The sequence below is a fragment of the Tursiops truncatus genome, chromosome 2 (genome assembly GCF_011762595.2).
Source record: "Tursiops truncatus isolate mTurTru1 chromosome 2, mTurTru1.mat.Y, whole genome shotgun sequence".
NCBI classification, from domain to species: domain Eukaryota; kingdom Metazoa; phylum Chordata; class Mammalia; order Artiodactyla; family Delphinidae; genus Tursiops; species Tursiops truncatus.
In genome coordinates this window covers 77424838-77445076 of record NC_047035.1, presented here as the reverse complement: position 1 = coordinate 77445076, position 20239 = coordinate 77424838, and the positions used below count along the sequence as shown (strand labels likewise).

General features: G+C 43.8%; 1 protein-coding gene across 2 annotated transcripts in view; it reads right to left on the bottom strand.

Moving 5' to 3' along the window:
- The window catches only part of FMN1 (formin 1), a 425437-nt gene that overhangs the window by 286610 nt on the left and 118588 nt on the right, over window positions 1-20239 (bottom strand). The window contains exons 1-2 of one of the 2 annotated variants that reach the window (XM_033851415.2): window positions 13583-15424; window positions 12096-12213 (exon numbers count right to left, since the gene is read on the bottom strand). In XM_033851415.2, the coding sequence (XP_033707306.1) occupies window positions 12096-12213; window positions 13583-14965 (1501 nt within the window). In that variant the 5' untranslated portion in view covers window positions 14966-15424. Of the gene's footprint in view, window positions 1-12095; window positions 12214-13582; window positions 15425-20239 lie in introns of those variants that run through there. The other variant, XM_073800707.1, reaches the window with a different exon arrangement.

Sequence of the window (20239 nt, the reverse complement as noted above, 5' to 3'; positions counted from 1 at the left end):
TTCTAAGGCAAGTTAAGGAAAATTTACACATAAAATTTTTTCTTTGAGCTTTGGCTTCCTCTCTCCCCTCTACTGTGCGTTGTGTATCTGCATTATGCATTGCCCAAACCTTCCCATCTGCAGAAACACCTGCTCAACCAAAAACAGCAACCTTCTCCTAGCATCAACAAGATTCTTCCTCTGGAGACACCCTTCCTTCTTCATCTTGTAAGGGGTCACGATGACCCATGACCCACTACTCGCTTTGTACACATAGATCTGGACGGTGTAAACTGTCAGTAATACATCATTTAATGTACAGCCCTATGTCTCAAAAACATATATAATTGTACTTTGACCTCTAACGGGCAAAACAGTTCTCGGAGCTTTCTGAGAGCCTGTTCCTGGGTAATAAGCCTCAATTTGTCTCGAATAAAATTTTCCATTTCTTACTTAGATTGAGTGATTAATTTTTTCATCAACACTTATAATACGAGCAATTTTCCACATGTGTGTTACACTTCAATATAAACTGTTTTTTAAAAAGCCAATTGTGGGGGGCTTCCCTGGTGGCACAGTGGTTAAGAATCCTCCTGCCAATGCAGGGGACACGGGTTTGATCCCTGGTCCAGGAAGATCCCACATGCCGCGGAGCAACTCAGCCTGTGTGCCACAACTACTGAGCCTGCACTCTAGAGCCTGCGAGCCACAACTACTAAGCCCACACGCCTAGAGGCCATGCTCCGCAACAAGAGAAGCCACTGCAATGATAAGCCAGAGCACGGCAACGAAGAGTTGCCCCTGCTCGCCACAACTAAAGAAAGGCCATGTGCAGCAACAAAGACCCAACATAGCCAAAAATAAATAAATAAAAATAAATAAGAATTAAAAAAAAAAAGCCAATTGTGGGAATTCCCTGGCGGTCCAGTGGTTAGGACTCCGTGCTTTCACTGCTGTGGGCCCAGGTTCAATCCCTGCTTGGGGATCTAAGATCCCGCAAGCTGCTCGGTGCAGTCAAAAAATAAATTTTAGGGGCTTCCCTGGTGGCACAGTGGTTGAGAGTCCGCCTGCCGATGCAGGGGACACGGGTTCGTGCCCCGGTCCGGGAGGATCCCACATGCCGTGGAGCGGCTGGGCCCGTGAGCCATGGCCGCTGAGCCTGCGTGTCCCGAGCCTGTGCTCCGCAACGGGAGAGGCCACAACAGTGAGAGGCCCACGTACCACAAAAATAAATAAATTAATTTTAAAAATAATAAAATAAGATAAAAGGCTAATTGTGATGCCATCGAACTTCATATATTATCTCCTTTTATCTTTACAATAGTTATTTTAAATTATCATCATTGTCCTTTTTTATAAAGAGGGATATCAACTCAGGTCACAGCTAGTACATGGCAGAGTCAAACTTCAAACTCAAGTCTATTTGATGCTCAAACCCACAAAACCCAAAGTAAAGGAAATTCCAAAGTTAAGCATGTCCCTAAGATTTCCCTAGTTCAATTTTCCTTTCTCTCTGAGACAGTCTTCTACCTTTCCCATCATATGTTCTCATCCTTCATCTGGGGACGAATGCTCCAGAGTTTGGCTATTGAAACTTTGCTTTTAGTTATTCCTCAGAAATACAGTCATTTGTTCTTTCTACCAAAGAGGAAAGCATTTACGATGCCCCGGCTGCCGTCTCTGGCGGAGGGATCTGAAGGAGTGAGTGCCGTTTCTTCGCTGAGCCAGTGCGCAGCTCCAGCACAGTAAAGGTAGATCAGTGGAAGGAATTCAATGGGCTGCAAGTGAAAAGGTGTGGCAGGGCCGGAGGGGAGGGTGCTGAGGCTGGAACTGTAGAGTGGCTGCTTGGTGGAGGACCCAGAGAACAAGCACTGGGCAGCTGGCGACAGATGAAGATTTGAGGGAGGGAAGAAAAATGGGGCCACCTGGATAGAAATTCTGAGGAAGAAAAATACTGAAAGGAGGTATCTGTGAAGGTGTGGCATAGGATATGGCATATCAAATTTCAGCCTCATCTGCCCAAAAGCAGCTTCAAAGTGGATTTTAGTACTCATTTTCTCTAAAACAACAATAAAACTACTGAAATACACAACCGTTAAGATAAAAATATTTGTTCATGGACCTCCTAAAATCAAATACATATGCACCCTACACTTCAGCACACAAACTGGGCCCAGCAAAGAGCCCCACCTGAACTTTGCAAGAATCCACAAACCAGAAGCATTTTTATTTGCGTTACATTGCTTAAGTGAGCCTCAAAAGCATTAAAGATACCATTAAAATTCCCCTTTTCTATTTTTATGAGTCAAAAAGCAGCATGAAATGACCCAGACGATTTCTGTGGATGTGTCTGGTGAGCTGGTATGGTACTCATATCCTCTCCTTTATTATGCAGATGGCCTCACTGTGGTCTCATAATTCTTTGCTTTATAATAAGCAGCATAATTCTTAAATGCTCCTGTTCCCTGTGCTTTCCTTGCTGGAGCTTTAATTGTCAGTATATTGGCAGAAAAACAAAAAAAAATCCATCACTCTCCAATGCCCCCCCCCCCCACCAACGACTTCCAATTGTCATTTCAGCTCTCTTATTAATTACGTGTATCTTTCAGCAAGTCATAACCTCTGGCTCTCATTTGTAAAACGAATAGGATGAATTACATGATTTCTAAGATGCTTGCAGCTCTAAATTTTTAATATTCTAAAATTTCAGATTCTATATTTTAATCTCTTAAAATACAGAATTTTTAATCTCTCTTTTAATCTCTTTTCCTCTGAGCTAAAGACCTTTACTAATACTTCCTGGAATACAACATATGATTCCTGAGTCGCTGGTCCATACTTTGGGATTCCCTCTGCGTAATATCAAGCCTTAGTTCCCATTTGTGTTGGGGAAGCCAATCTCCCTCCTCACAGCTCCCAGATATACAGTAAGTAGAAGCCTGACACACTCATGTCGCCTCTGGTTTCCCAGTACGACCTCTTTCTACAGCTATAAGACGCAAGGTTTTCCTGGTCTTTAATCTGTACAGCTTCCAATTTCTGGGCCATCATCATAACTCCATGCAAGTGATGGCAACATACCACAAAGTCCTGTGAAATATACAATGAATAAACCTATAGCCTAGACTGTGAAAGAAGACACTTAGGATAATCTGTCTAGACATATGACCTTAAAGGCAAGTCCATTCATGGCTAATGCAGCCTGTTAGCTGTGAATGAATACGTTTTTTAAAGGTACTGTAGGCCAATAAAATATGCCAAGATATTTATAGCTCTCCCTGGCTGGTGAGGCAAGAATGTCTGACTCACCAGGGAGGGTGGCACACAGCTCTGTCACTTTATAACCAAGGGAACCTAAATTAGACACAAACCAGAAAGTAGGCGGATCTTTATTAAGTTGAGGGATGGGTTACCTAAAATACTCTAACTAGGGATGTCCCTGAGCTACTCCAAGTTTCAAGGCGGTGTGAGTTATCCCCAAGAGATGCCACACACAGTGACAGCTTGCCTGTTCACAGTAACCATGATGCCTCAACCTAGGTTCTCTTTACTACCAAAGCCGCAGCGCTCGCCCTAAGTAGGGTGGCCCATGTGCCAGCCCCCAGCCCAGCTCTGAGGTGCAGCCAGTGCTGAGAAGGGCTTTTCCAGATGCATGCTGAAAGTTCATTTTGTTTCGGAAAACGTGAGAGCTTTCCTTCTTCGTCCTTTTTCTCCTTTTTTTTTCCCCATGGGTAATTAAGTCACTGCCAGTTTCCCAAATGATGCCATTTTAATCTCACAAACATTAGCTTCATCTCCTCTCAGGATGCTCAGGCACACATCATGATGGTATATTTTTTAAATATCCTAATAAATAAGGAGATGTTTCAGGCCATTCGTCGTAACACAAAATAGGAGACGAAGAGGAAAGGAAGCCCAGCTCTAGGTTGAGCATTTGCAGCAAAGGTTCTTCATCTACACCCGGGGAGGTGGCAGGAGATGGGGGGATGTGTCCACAAATGGTTATGGGGTGGGGGGAGGGTCTGAAATACCGCAGATGCAAAATTAACTGCAGGGTCTTCTTCCACAGCTTTCTATCATCATTAGGTTTTTTAAAGAGCCTGAGAACACTAAGAACCACGAACCAGAGTAAAACTGAGGGACGGACCCCTGAGATCAGTTGGTCCAAAAGTGCCCTTCACTCAGTCTAGCCCGGACCTCAGGAGGGAAATCTACAGAGCATCTAGCATGCACGAGTCACTAGATTCTAAGGAATGCACTTGACTTTTATGAAAAATAAATCACAAGATACAATTTCATATCATGTATTTTTTTAAAAAATAACATGCCTGCCCAGAGATAAACCCACGCACATATGGTCACCTTATCTTTGACAAAGGAGGCAGAAATGTACAGTGGAGAAAGGACAGCCTATTCAATAAGTGGTGCTGGGAAAACTGGACAGCTACATGTAAAAGTATGAAGTTAGATCACTCCCTAACACCATACACAAAAATAAGCTCAAAATGGATTAAAGACCTAAATGTAAGGCCAGAAACTATCAAACTCTTAGAGGAAAACATAGGCAGAACACTCTATGACATAAATCACAGCAAGGTCCTTTTTGACCCACCTCCTAGAGAAATGGAAATAAAAACAAGAGTAAACAAATGGGACCTAATGAAACTTAAAAGCTTTTGCGCAGCAAAGGAAACCATAAAGAAGACCAAAAGACAACCCTCAGAATGGGAGAAAATATTTGCAAATGAAGCAACTGACAAAGGATTGATCTCCAAAATTTATAAGCAGCTCATGCAGCTTAATAACAAAAAAACAAACAACGCAATCCAAAAATGGGCAGAAGACCTACATAGACATTTCTCCAAAGAAGATATACAGAGTGCCAACAAACACATGAAAGAATGCTCAACATCACTAATCATGAGAGAAATGCAAATCAAAACTACAATGAGATATCATCTCACACCAGTCAGAATGGCCATCATCAAAAAATCTAGAAACAATAAATGCTGGAGAGGGTGTGGAGAAAAGGGAACCCTCTTACACTGTTGGTGGGAATGTAAATTGATACAGCCACTGTGGAGAACAGTATGGAGGTTCCTTAAAAAGCTACAAATAGAACTACCATATGACCCAGCAATCCCACTACTGGGCATATACCCTGAGAAAACCATAATTCAAAAAGAGTCATGTACCAAAATGTTCATTGCAGCTCTATTTACAATAGCCCAGAGATGGAAACAACCTAAGTGTCCATCATCGGATGAATGGATAAAGAAGATGTGGCACATATATACAATGGAATATTACTCAGCCATAAAAAGAGACGAAATTGAGCTATTTGTAATGAGGTGGATAGACCTAGAGTCTGTCATACAGAGTGAAGTAAGTCAGAAAGAGAGAGACAAATACCGTATGCTAACACATATATATGGAATCTAAGAAAAAAAAATGTCATGAAAAACCTAGGGGTGAAACAGGAATAAAGACACAGACTTACTAGAGAATGGACTTGAGGCTATGGGGAGGGGGAAGGGTAAACGGTGACAAAGCGATAAAGAGGCATGGACATATATACACTACCAAACGTAAGGTAGATAGCTAGTGGGAATCAGCCGCATAGCACAGGGAGATCAGCTCGGTGCTTTGTGACCGCCTGGAGGGGTGGGATAGGGAGGGTGGGAGGGAGGGAGACGCAAGCGGGAAGAGATATGGGAACATATGTATATATATAACTGATTCATTTTGTTGTGAAGCTGAAACTAACATACCATTGTAAAGCAATTATACTCCAATAAAGATGTTAAAAAAAATAAATAAATAAAAAAAAATAACATGCCTGGGAATACATTTAGAAAAAATACAAGATATATATCTATATCTATACATCTATGTATCTAGTTAAGTCAGAAAAGAAAACTTGAATAGTTTTATAAGATATGTTCCTGCGTAGAAATACTAAGCATTTTAAAGATCTCATTCCCACCTTCACATTAATTTCTAAATTAATGCAATTCCAATAAAAGTCCCAAAGCAATCCTTCTGAAACTTGACCAAGTAGGCTAAGGCTTTCTGGAAGAATAAATAAGAGGAAAGCTAAAAAAATATTTTTAAAAGTATGCTTGAGAACTTGAACAGATTCTGAGATGCATTATAATGCTGCAATAATTAAGATACTGGTACAAAATACAAAAAGAGAACAGAAAGCCCAAGACAGTGCTAAACTTATCATGGAGAGGAATAATTACTTCAGAAGCCTGCTGTACAATTAACTACTTAGAAAAACAGAAGCTGTCTTAGCTCTCTTCCTCGGTCTAGGCACCGAAGTAAGTTTTCAACATGAAATGGAAAACAAGAAGACAAGGAAGGAAGAGGTGGAAAGAAATCACTTAAGAAATTTAAACAGAGCTGATCTTTGAGTAGGGGAGGTCCTCTCAAGCTAAAAGAAAAGTTATACAATAAAATGAAGGTAGATTTGACTGTATAAATATTTAAAACCTCTATACCAGAAAATACAAGTAAAATAAAAAGCAAATGATAAGAGGGAAAAGCATTTTTAATGTTTTAAGAGTACTTATTTCATACTGAATAACTTTAGATAAAAAATTAAGTTTGGGGCTTCCCTGGTGGCGCAGTGGTTGAGAGTCCACCTGCCGATGCAGGGGACACGGGTCTGTGCCCCGGTCCGGGAAGATCCCACATGCCGCGGAGCTGCTGGGCCCGTGAGCCATGGCCGCTGAGCCTGCGCGTCCGGAGCCTATGCTCTGCAACAGGAGAGGCCACAACAGTGAGAGGCCCCCGTACCACAAAAAAAAAAAAAAAAATTAAGTTCGGCAATCAATATGCACCAAAAACCTGAAAACGGCATATACACTTATATATAGCAATTCCACAAGGAATGTGTTCTAATTAAAGGAAAACACCTATGAACAAAAATATTTATAGCATTGTTATTTTCATTATTACACATAATAACTTGAAAAACATGAAATCTCTATAAATATAATTATTGTTTAAATGTAGTAAAAATCAAAGATAGTCACATTTTCAAGTGTAAAAAGCAGTCTGTACAGTGTGATAAAAATTTTAAGTATGGGACTTCCCTGGTGGCGCGGTGGTTAAGAATCCGCCTGCCAATGCAGGGGACATGGGTTCGAGCCCCGGTCCGGGAAGATCCCACATGCCACAGAGCGACTACAACTACTGAGCCTGCGCTCTAGAGCCCATGAGCCACAACTACTGAGCCCACATGCCACAACTACTGAAGCCCACACGCCTAGAGCCCGTGCTCCGCAATGAGAAGTCACCGCCAATGAGAAGCCCGCACACCCAATGAAGAGTAGCCCCCGCTCGCTGCAACTAGAGAAAGCCCACGCCCAGCAACGAACACCCAACGCGCCAAAAATAAATTAGTTAATTTAAAAAAAATTTTTTTTTAATTTTAAGTATTAAATTCACATAGGCCTATCATAATTCAACATGGTGGCAATGATCTCTCTATGAAACACATTATAGAGAGTTTGTTTTGCTCCGTGATATTTCTGGATATTTCCAAATTTATTTTATTTTGTAACATTGGGAAACGTTGAAAGCATATGGAAGATTTTCTGAGATCAGTAAACAGAAGCTTTACACTAAGGTGAAGTAGGTGTGCAAAGAGCAATGCTCTCGATGATAGCCATTATATATTCTATGAACTGACTGCTGTAGAAAACATAACCCTCCCACGGGATCCAAAGCAGGAGTTTTTCTTTGTGCCCTTGTATCAGACCCCTGTGTGGTCAGCTGCCAATTCTTCGTACAGACTGATGGGCTTTAGAACCTTCTTACACTGCCAACTGACTCCAGGTGAAACTGTGCTGAGTATCTTCTATTTGCCTCCTAGACCCACTCTCCCCCTTTCTGGGTCCTTTTCTGGGCTCTGTTGTCTGGCCTAAAGTGGATCCTGATCCTCTGACTTCTCTTTGGATTTGCTGAAGGGCAGAGATGGCAGGAGACCAGAGAGCCGGAGAAGGAAGTCAGGGCATTTATGCCCACAATTCCCTCCGGCCGCCAGGTCACCGTGTATTGGATGCATCCCTCCAGTGAAGGCCATCGCTCCTGTCCGGCAGCCCCCTCCACAACACTCGGCCTCCCTCTGACATTCTGGGTTTTCCAGCAGCTTCTCCTCGCCCTGCCCCTTCAGGTCTAGGGCTGTAAACACCTCCCATGATTACTAACCCCAGAGAGCTGCTTCATCTCTCATTGCTTTTCCCAAACCCTGTCCACACAAACTCTCAATCAAATCATCCTCACCTGATCCCTGACAGGACCCTGGCTGATATGGTGATAGTATAATTATCCAAAGAAAAAAATAAATATGGCTAAGTGCATTTATTCTTCACAAAGCAAAAAGAAAAAAGTGACCTAATGTGGTTTAGAAAATTCTTTTATTCAAGTTTGAGATAAAAGTTTAACCCCATGTTACCTCTATGATTATTCTATGATACCTAGATCTTTATAATTTCCAGTCCTTTTTTTAAAGACTTTGGGCATGTTACTAACACTTATGTGACCTCACCACGTACAAGACAGCATGTTAGAGGACGAACAGATCACTGGTTCTGTTTCTCATGAGATAAACTGCTTTTGCAGCATTAAATTTAAAGGTAGACATATTTTTCTTTTAGATTCCCTTGTACTGTTTCATAGCACACCTTTTCACTTGGCTGTGATTGGGTTTTACTTAGCCCCGGGCTTCACAAGGTAATCAAGTTTACTCCATCCAGATGTTTCTGGTCTGCAGCACAAGAAAGTGGCAGGGACTCAGCTGAGTTGATTAACCATTTAAGGAGGCAAGGCGGGGCTTCCCTGGTGGCGCAGTGGTTAAGAGTCCGCCTGCCAATGCAGGGGACACAGGTTCGTGCCTCGGTCCGGGAAGATCCCACATGCCGCGGAGCGGCTGGGCCCGTGAGCCTGTGGTCCGCAACGGGAGAGGCCACAACAGTGAGGGGCCCGCATACCGCAAAAAAAAAAAAAAAAAAAAGGACGCATGGAGCCCACTAAAAGATTCTTCCTAGAAAAGCAAGACTATTTCCCCAAGCTTGTTTGGAGAGCAAGCTCCTGTATCTAGAGGAGGAAAGACAACAGAACAAGGAGTCTGTCACTCAGATTGTCCCCAGCCCAATTGCAAGGAATAGAGGGAAATGCTCTTTTCACTCGTAATAGCTGTGAGGCATCCGAAACACAAAGCAGAATTGCATTGATAATAAGGTGTGAAAGCACAGCACAGGACTTGGGAGAAGGTAATTCTTTCTCATTTGAGCAGAGCAATTCAAGTGCAGTGTGGCTGAACACAGGGGACCCTCCCTGCATGGTAGAAGTCAACTCCAGCACCTGTGCAAGTCCCTTGAGTGACAGCTCTAGTGAGCCCTAGTGCCTCTCAACTGGCGCATCACCGAGGCTCCAAGAGCTCACAGAATGGCAGTGGAAGTGCCCTTAATGGCGGACACACTGTCATCAGAATGGCAGCAGAGGCTCTAGTGGAAGCTGAAGGCTTTAGCTGCCAGGGGAGTTAGCTGCAGCGTCAGCAGCTATAGACGCTGCTGATAACTTTGGCAGTGGCAGGAGGGTGCATCCTAGGCAGTGGGCACCAGCATCAGTGGTCAGCTACCCTCACATGGCAAAGAGGACTCCAGAAGCCATAGTTTAAAGGGACAGCTTCCCTTAGGTCAGCTCTTTCTTTTTTATCCTTGAACAAAAGTGAGTTTACAGTATTACGTGATCTCCTAGGCCCTCAGAAAAAGATCATCGAACGATAAACTCTGAATAGAGGGAAACACAAGCAGTGGCACATCCAAAGCAGCCGAGGGCAACACAAGGACAGTGAGAGACTCATGATGAAAATCACCATCTCTTTGCCAGCCCTGCCAAGGACTGGGCTTCGATGTCAACAGCAGAGAACTCCAATAGCACACTTGAAATATAAATAGTCACGCTCTCCCCTTTCACTAATTTAATGAATTATACATGCCAGGAAAAATTAAGAGCACTGACGACGTAAAAGCATAAGACTTCAAACACCTTGAAATATTCTGGAACGAATTTTTCTGTCTCTGTGCTCCCTACAGAGTGGCAATTTTAATCTACTTCCCTAAGGGCAGGGAGACCAATGGAAATACCACAAAATATGTTAAGTTATAAACCAAATGCTTATAAGACTCCAGATTTCTCAACAACAGAGCTCAAGAAAATCACAAGAAAAACGTTAACTTCCTAAAGATTAGCAGTAAATGGCAAGACAACCATATGTTGGCTGAGTAATGGGGTAAAAAAAAGTTTCCTACAGGCATGGAGTATCTTCTTTGATAACCTCCAGAGTGTATCAGCAGTGATTAGCGCTACAAGACTCTCAAGAAAATGAGCACCAGACCTGGCCGGGAGCACGGTAAGTAAGACACAGTACTGCCACCCATGGGAACTGGCTGGGGACCTAGGTGCCTTCTCCAGACAACAGCCAGCCTTCTCTCTGTTGCAAGCTGTCATTGTGCCATCAGAACGCACCCAAGAGAACTGTCATTATTCATCAATTCCTCCCTCCTTTTTTCCCCATCTCATCCGAGACCTTAGACAGCTTGGAGAACACGCATTTCATTACAAAAAAAAAAAGAGAGAGACTGGGACAGCTACTGACTTTGAGTGTAATTACACTGCAAGGTAATGATAGCACTCCTCTGAGCTTCTGGAAATGGAAGAGGACAGAAGCAAAGACTAAGGAATCTCTGTAGAGTATAAGTGCCCCCAAATATGACTGGAAGTAGATTGAAAAGCTGTTTATGCCACTTCCTTCTCTACTCAGCAAATGCTCATCGTCACAAAGAAGATGGCCACCCCAACATAAACTAGGAATAAGAACTTATAGGATTCTGGATTTTCATTAAAGCGAACTTCAGGACTTTTCACTGTTCAAACTGTACCACATCATAGGAAAGACAACTTGGTAGGTGGTACAGTATTGCAGTCAAAAAACCAATCCGATTTTGGAAAAACCAAATGTAGACAAGAAGAATGCAACAGCTACATACATTTTCACCAAGGCTGTGATAGCTTGCTTTCTGTCATTCAAGCCGGTCAGAAAGAAGTGTCATGAAGCAGTTGATGTCTTGGGGTAGTCAGAAGTTTGCAATTGTGTAAATGGAGGCTAAAGCAATCAGGCTGTAGATTCAGCTGTGTCCTCAATCGCTGATTGTAATGTTATCATCTTACAAAAAAGACCTGTGTATTACTAAACCACCCAAACTTTGATCCACTTATGTCATCAACCAATAGGAACTGAAAGAAGTGTTTCTGTATAACCATACAGACTGGTAATATACACACATACCTAAGACGCCCAGCAAAACGTAAGTCTGTGTTAAGGAATCTTCAAATATCAGGAAGAAGACAAAGGTTTCATCAGAGATACATAGAGACGCACATGTATACAATTAAGATATATCCTCCTCTCATTCTTTCTTTTTTTTTAAATTTCACATGAACCCTTCACTTAAAGAGTAAAAATATCTAGATTCCCATTCTACTTAAATATATTCAAGCAAAGCTCCCGGGAAGGTTTCCAGGGAGTTAGATTGCTTTGAAACTGGCCATGCATTAAATAAAGCTTTGTCTAACAAAAGTGAAAGAGTAACTGATATGGTATCTGTACGTTCACTCTGCACAAGGTTCCTGTGGCTCAAAAGCATTACTCAAAGACAAAGAACACATCAGATTACAGCTCTGGAGTCTCGTACTCTACCTCTGCCAGCAACCCTGCCAGCTTACACGACACTCTGTGAGGGCCAACCACCTGCTTCCTGAGGAATCTGTAATCTACCTTCTCCATTAGTTCCCCCGAGGTTCTCCTCCTTTACACATGTGCCCCCCTTCACTCATTCCACGGCGTTCACCTTTCATCTCTAAGAGATTCATTAACGATAAGTGTGCAAGGGTTCACTTTAACAGCAAAACCAAAAAGAAAAGCCTTCGGCATTACATTTTATAATGAAACAAAAACTTAAATTCTGTGAGTCTACTGAGCTAGAACTAAAAGCGACTGCAGCAAGAGATGCATCCTGGTACCTGGCTTCTTTTCCCATTACCTGCTTCAGTGTACTTCAATCCCACTTTTTCTTCTGTGTCTTTTGTCTTTGGGGGCGGCCAGACAGCTTGGAGTCTGCCAGGAGTCCTATCGTCCTGCTCAGTGGGGCTGTGGTCAGGCTGTTGGAAAAGTGGGCAAACAAAAGAGTAAGTTAAATGAAACGTGGCCAGGGCCAATTAATCCCTGAGAACGACTGTGCTAACTCTGAAATTAATTTTAATGGCACATTGCTCTCATTCACTGTAACTGAAACATCTCACTCCAATACGATCCTTTTCTAGAAATGTAAAGTGATCAGTTGGGGTGGAAAGAGAAATAACTCAAGGCCAAGTATTACACAACCTTCAATAGATGATTTTTAGCATATAACTTTTATTTTTAAATCACAAGTACACTTTGATCTGAAGATACAAATATACTATAATCGGGTACATTTATAGGGATGTTTAGAAATATATCCCAAACTCCAGGGTTATTTATAATATAAAAACTAGTTTTGCATTTTCTATGAACATTACCTGTAGGCCAAGATACACTTCTCTAAGATGTCCACATCGATCATTTCTTTTTTTTCTTTCCCACACACACAAAAATGAATGAGCTGGTTTTCACATTCAAGCTATTTTTACAGGGGTTGATTTTTAAAACTAGGAGAATGCTATGTTGTATTTAGTTTTTAACTGCAACCTAAGATAGTTTTTCCAAAGACCTTTAAATTTAACTGATGTATGAGGGAATGATAATTGCATGCCAAATTGATACTAAGCAAGAAATATTATTTGTTGCCCTTATGAATTTTAAGATCCACTGGACAAGTGCTTGCTAGTCCTTACAAATTACCTGAATAATTTTTTTAATAGTAACAGCTTTCACTAATTAGACGGTTACTATGTGCCAACTTCATTTAATCTTCGCAACAACCAAATAAAGATTAAAGGTTATTTTCTTCTTTTTGCTGATCAAGGTCACCCAGCCAGTAATTGGCAGTTAGAATTAAAACCCAAGTCTCACACTAACCCAGTGCTCAATCAAGATGCCTTGTAACCAACACAGAACATTTTAATCACATCACAAACAGGTATTTCGCCAAGTGGCAGACCTTCAAAGGAAAAATACAGTGTTCGCAGAGGTATAATAAAGTGGAGAGGAAATCTGGGCTATAGTTCTAGATTGCATTGATTCCTCATGCTGCTTGGTTTTTAGAAGCACATTTCCTATTCATGTTTAAACTCAGAGTGACAGTTTTGCTTTCTGACCTGCACACCTTTACTTATACCTCTCTTACAACAACCCAGAAAAAGATAAGGAAGAAAGAAAACGCTTCTGTCCAACTCCATACTCCTTACAAGGTCAACTTGACTATAATCATCTTTCACCTAGAAGAGGGTCACTAAGATCGGTATATGAGATTCTCTTTGATAGGAAACCTGAAAAGAAATACAGCAGCATCACATTTTATGACAAAACCCAAAACCCAACGCTACGTACGCTTTTGGAATCCGAGGGGCCATCTCCTGGCCTTGACCTCGACCGCTCAAACACAGCTCTTAGGGACTCTTTCTCATGCCTCATTTTGCGCTTGAGAGCTTCCAGCTCAGAGGTGTCAGCTGTGGTCCCCTTTTTGGGGGGACGGATGAATAGGGCTCTAAAGGCCTCCAAGGTAGTCTCTGGCGGCTTTGGCTTGACCTCTCCTCCCTGGGTCTGGGCTTCTCCGGGGCCGCTCTGGCTCTCCTGGGGAGTGCTGCCACTCCTCTCCTCCCCCCTGGGCTGTTCAGGGTCTTCTGCCTTTGATTCGGCTTTGGGGACGTCAATGTTGAGCAGCTGAGAGAGCTGCTCCAGGAGAGTGGGAGCGGCCTTCGGATCATTTGTTTTCTCTCCCATCTTCACTGCCTGAGGCCCTGCCTGTGCTAGGGACCTCTGGACAGGCTGGGTCAACTTAAGCAAAGCCAGGTCCCCGTCCTTTGGTTTAATTTCAGTGATGGTCTCCCCGACCTCGGCTGGGGCTCCCTTCTTCAGCACACGAAGCCCACTAAAAAAAGCTGGGAGCTGGAAGGACTTCTCTCCAGGGACTTCTTTTTTAGGAGAGGTGTTCTCAGTGACACCAACACTTGAGTTCTGGTCTGTTACCACAGGTAGAACTTTGGAACCTTCTTCTCCAGCTTGTCGCTGGCCGGGGCTATGCTCTGTCTGAAGGCCACCATCCTCGGGTTCCAATTTGCTGTTTATCTCCTGCAGAGTCCTTTGAGGACCTTCTCCACTGGGCTCTGCATCACCCCTTTCTCCAGGGGCAGTATTTTCCCTCCCATCTCCTGGCTTTTCTTGGGACTGCTCAGATGGCTCAGATAAAACACCACTAGGGGACTTTGGGCCATTGATGTTGCTTCCCTCTTCTGGCTCCTGGCCTCCATCATCAGAGTCAGAATCACTGGTGGTGTTCACCAGGGTCCCGCGAACCAAAATGACATTGTCTCTGCACACACTCAAAGCAGCCAGTGGAAGCAGCTCTTGACCAGGCAGAGAAATCCCTGCCTCTGCTTCTCCCCGGCTTCCTTCCAACCTCGTCTCTGTCTCCACCCTCGGAGTCTTCCCATCATTTCCGAGGTCAGGTGGAACCTGAGCCTCCGCCTCCGGCGGATCCAAGCCACTGCTGGGCTCCTCCAGCTGAGGCGTGGGATCCACCACTAAACTGCGGAAGGCTTTCAGCACCGCATCTTCCTCTCCAGGCTGCACAGATTCCAATTTATTCGTAAACCCAAACAGGGATTTCATAGAGAACTTGGTCAGGATCGACTGGGCCACGTCAAGTCCGGCTTCGGGTTGTCCTGGTTCCGAGCCATCACTGCCATTCGGAGCGTTACCCACGTCCTCCATGTCCCAGCCGTGCCCTGGGCGGCAGATTCTCACTTCTGCGATCTTCCCCTGCCCTCTCAGTTTCTCCACTCCACCGGTTCTTAACTTCCAGGACAGAGAACAGCAGGACCCGCCGGTGGGACTCAGTCGCGGAGCGAGCACACTTGGCCGGGCTCTGGTCCCTCCCGAGCCCTCCTTCCGGTTTGCGCGGTGATGGGGCGTCCGGGGCAACTGTAAAAAGTCCGCGGAGCTTTATGCCCAGAGGCAGCCGAGGCTGCGCACCTTACTACACACGGACTGGGGAGGCTGCTCCTCTGGGACTTCCGTATTTATTCCCGGGGACAAAAGGCTTTTTGTCGTAGGGAAAGTCAGCCTGCCCCCACTCATCCCAGCCCAGGACTTCGCCGCGAGCTCCGCCCCAGTGCCGGCCGTTCTCCTGGTCACTTTCAACTTCCTCATTGGTGAGCAAGTGAGGCTCCAGAAAGTGCTGAGCCGGCAAGCAGCTCCTGACGGCCTTCAACCCCCCCCCCCCCCCCCCCCACGGAGCAGCTGAAGAAATTTAAAAGTGAATCAGCAGCAAATGACCGAAATACTTCTTACGGGCTCTCTATTGCCATCTCAGTCACGGCCAGAAGCTTGTGCCATCCAGGCCAAAAAAAAAAAAAAACCCAAAAAACAAAAAACTAGCAGTGCACACAGACCAACAGCCACTTACAGAGCCCGAAGCAAAGAAAGAAAAGTGAAGAAAGAAACGGATCATCTCAGGAAGCCCAGGACTCTCAAAAGCAGTTAATTTAATGCCCTTGAAGCTTTTTTTTTTTTTTTTAAGTGCTTTCTTCCGCTTCCCTGCAGGTTTCATCTGGAATGCAGATTTTTAGCTGCCCCAGCCGGAGAAGGAAAACCAACTCGACTGGTTTCGGATTACTGCTGTTTTAGCTCTGCCCCGGGGTGTCAGCGTTCTACAAACAGGCAAGCGCACCTAGGCAAGCGCACCCACCACGCCCACCGTCCACCAGCCTTAGGGTGGCAGAGTAAACAGCCCCAGCCAGCCTGGCAGGAATGATTACCCTCCACACTCTCGGTGCCAACCTTGGGCTTCTGCTCAGCAGCTCTGGCTTCCTTATGAATCCTGCTGGCCAAAGCCTCTGTGCTTCAGCCATCCAACCAACAAATTGAAACCTGGCATGATACAAAGTAACACACAACCTGCCTTGTTAGGTAAAGCAATTCACTAAAGGTCCCCAAGGAGTCCCATTCCCCTAAAGGGAAAAACACCTGAAAGGTCTCTATCAGGTCTCTGTCACAGACCCAATTTGCCTAAAACAAAAACAGGAAAGACAAAACCACCACCAAACATCAGCTCAATGTAGTTTCCAACGGTGATTATATGCTGAGAACCTGGCAATGAAGAACTTGGAAAAATTGCAGCTCTGTTTCCCAGCAGCATACCTTCTGCCTCTTGGGGCAGCTTCCTGTGGGACCTGAAGGTCTCAGTGTTTTTCAAATCCCATCCAGTCAGCAGGCATTTAGTAAGCGCCTGGGACGGATAAGGTACTGTGCTGGATCGGAAGAACCAAACTGGCTTAATAGTCATCATGGTTTAATAGTAATCACCGGCTCTCTGAACAAAGCTGCGAGAAGATTGAGCCCAAGCGTTAAACACAAACAAATTATGCAAAACGGAATCTGTAGCCACCAGCAAAACAACTGTCTTGCTTTATCCGCAGCAGGGAATGGCTGTGGCTTCCACACTGCTAGCTTGAATTGTGTTTCCCGCTAAGTATTAATACTAAGAAATTCTGATCACAATGATAAATTTCTAGCATGATGCGTTCAAAAGCAACCCTCACACAAAAACGGTACATATGATTACAACCCATCAGCTCCTATTGGAAAGTTAAGACAGTAGTTCCTAATCCCTGATTTGACCTTGTATCTAAACGGATACTTTCCTGTTTGCTCCTGATCCCAGTATATTTGGGGATTATTAACTAGGGCACAGTTAATCAAAAGGCCACCACAACACTGAGGAAAATTCATTGGTGACATGTAGGTCTCAGAAGAAGCTTCCTGTCTCAAGGAAATGCCCGTTGATAAAATCATACTTCTGCTCCTTCGAGACAGCAAAGGAATCATCACATCAGATCATAAGATCTGTCTTCTGAAGAACTATGTGGACCAGCCAATATACAGGGGAGGGGAGGAGACATGGCACGTATTTGGTGTTCTTCAACTGAGAAAGCTCTATTTTCTCAGACATAATTATTGATTTCCAGATTTCCAGAATAAGTTTCTAAGCGCTTTCAGCAGATCTGGGCAAAATGGGACATAAACTGGAAGGGGCTGATGGCTCTTCCACAGTAGGGCATGGAGCAGAATTACAAAAGTTTTAGCACCCTCTCAATACCCACGGACACCAATACAATGTCATGGAAAGTGCGGGAAGTCTTGGGTCCCAGGGAGATGATTTGACCCCAGTCCCTTGACTCGACTAGGTTTGTTTTAAAAGTGACGCAACCATGGTCAAGAGAACACAACCAAGCCAAGGTGCACAGCTAGTAAGTGAAGGATACTAATAATACCTAACATTTACTGGGTGTTTATAAGCACTGTTCTAGGCGCTCCATTGTGTATTAACTGATTGGTACATCTAGCTATGAGCCTGGTATTATTTTCTTTTTCATGTTTAGAAAGAGGAGCAGAAAGATGATGTAGCTTGCCCGTGTTCACAGGTGGAACTGGAACTTGAATCCAGGCAATCAGGCCCCAGAATCCACAATCACTCTTCCAAAACCCTGAGCTCCGCATCCTGCCGTAATAGGACTCCACACACGCCTGCACCTTGAAATGTGCAAGAGTGTCAGCCCGGTTAGTGGGTGCTCTCTCACTAGGACACGTATTGTACTTTACCCTTTGAGATGATACAGAAGGTTGACTTCATAAAAAGAAAAAACAATATGCGAATGACCATTCTTGTCTCTCATCATTTAGGGGGGAAATCTAGAGGGGGTGCTTAGAAAAATGAAGCAAAAGTTCCTAGCTGGCTTGTCTACTGGTCACAGACAAGACACAATCCTCGGGACTCAAACCTATCAAGAGGCTTTCCAGCTTACCCATACAATTCTCCTTCATTTAGGAAGCTTAACCATCACAAAGATGCATTCATCCAACAATCATTGTTAAGCACCGACTCTGTACGAGGCTCCGGGGATATAAAGATGAAGAAACTCCAGCCCTCCACCTTCATGAAACATGAAGTTTAATACAGGAAATCAGCCAAGAAAGAGGTGATTCCTGTTCATAGACTGTGAGTACTTTATACCCCAGACTCGGTCTAAACAGCAATAGGTGGACATAAGACAATTTTGAATGAAAGAAGCAGCGACCATCAAAATATGAAGATGAGTAAGAAAGAGAAGCATGGTAGTTTACAGAGATCTTTGAATACTGACTCTTTCAGGCCACTGGTTCTCATGGCCATGAGAAATGTTACGACATCTGGTCATTTAGGGAATGGAAAAATGTTTCAGACCATAGTGTTCAAATAAGCAGCCTACAAATTTGATCTTAGTTGGGTGGTCTTGAAAAATGAATCCATTTAATGCTTTAACATTCTCGGGGGGGAAAGAATAACTTCTCTTGCACGTTATTTCTCTCTGTCTTGTCCTGCTATGCATACTTATTAAGTACCTACTACACAAAACCAGTGACAGCCAAGACTTTCTCCTTTTCAACCTCACCTGACTCTCTTTTGTTCTAACCTCAAAACACTTAAGCTCTCTAACAGCTACACCTGTGCAAAAGGCAGATTTAAAAATGATCTGCCTTGGAAACTAGTTGAAACAGGCACGATGAATATTAGGTAGGATTTAACCCACGTGTTGCTCTTTGTAACTACTTGTTAAAAACAATCACTACGCAGCTACTTGAAAACGGAACACTATTTGTGTGCAGAATTTACTACCAATGAATTCTCTGTGTTCCTCCCATCTCACCATCTTCTCAGATTGAGGCTGGAGCTAATTTTACCTCATGGCAATGGGAACATCAGTCCAACAAACAATACCTAGTGAGCTAAGCCTAAAAGAATGGTTGCAAAAACAACAACAAAAAAGGCATATCATCTCCTGGAAGCAGTAGAACCTAGCTTCTTGATTCTAATAACAACTAGAGGAATGAGCATTAAAAATTTTTAAGTCAATTTGCAGACATTGCACACTGCCTAAAAGAAAAACTTCCTAAAGCCCCCCACCTCACACACTTACTCTTTGCAGCCCTCTGCCATGTCACTCAGCTTACAGAATGCCTTCCCACATTCTCATAAAATCCCAGAAAGGCAAGGGAAAAGTAAAGCAAGTGAGATTAATTTCACGGTGTTGGGCTAAATGATTCTCATGTTTCTCCTTATCCAGTATACTTCAAGTTCCCGGCCTGCATTTAATGACTAACTGCTTCCAGCTTCTAGGGGTTCAACTAGGTTCATGGGACGATTGCTTGAGAAAAATAGAAAACAGTTAAAATTAATAAGAGTAAGTAAGATTGTAGAAACTATTTCTGTGGAAGGAAAGAGTTTAGAGCAATGGGCTGAGTAAAGTAAGTAAACTATGAAGATATAAGTGGGGTAATAGGCAGAGATGGGCTTTTTGGGTTCAGGAAGTGTGTTTTAACTAAGTGAAGTCTGATATAAATGGTGAGAACTAAGGACATGATGACCACACAAGTAGTCAAAAAGACATGTGTTAAATGAATGAGGTGTCAGATGAAAGGAGTGTAAGATTATGGAAGAAGCTGGGTAGAATCAAATTGTTGGGAGGCTGAAGAGGTCTTTAGAAGGACTAGAAGTCAACCAGCCCAACATTCTTCTTCTAAAGATGGAGACATTTGAAGTCGAGAAGCTAAGTAACTGGTACCAGCTCACGCAGCGCAAGTGCGGCCATTAAGGTGGGAAAAGAGGCGTCCCAACTCCTGTCCACCCCGTGTCACATCCCCCTACTGCCCTGGCACGTGATCTTACCTTCCTCCTGATCAGCATCTTCTTTAAGCTCATTTTCCACATCTTCAAAATGGAGTTATGAGGCCAAATGATAAGACAGGGCCGGAGACCTCGCTAGGCTTCTCCTTCCATCTCAGGCAGTGCTTTCCCTGCCTTCACAGCGTGGATTCCCCCTGCCAACTACTGCAACCCTCAACACAGCCCCTCTGGCTCAGCCTCGGAGAAGCCAGCAGCTGTTTTTACTGATTGATTCAAAAGAAAACAGGCTGCATCTGCCAATGGCAAGGACAGGGCTCAGTGAT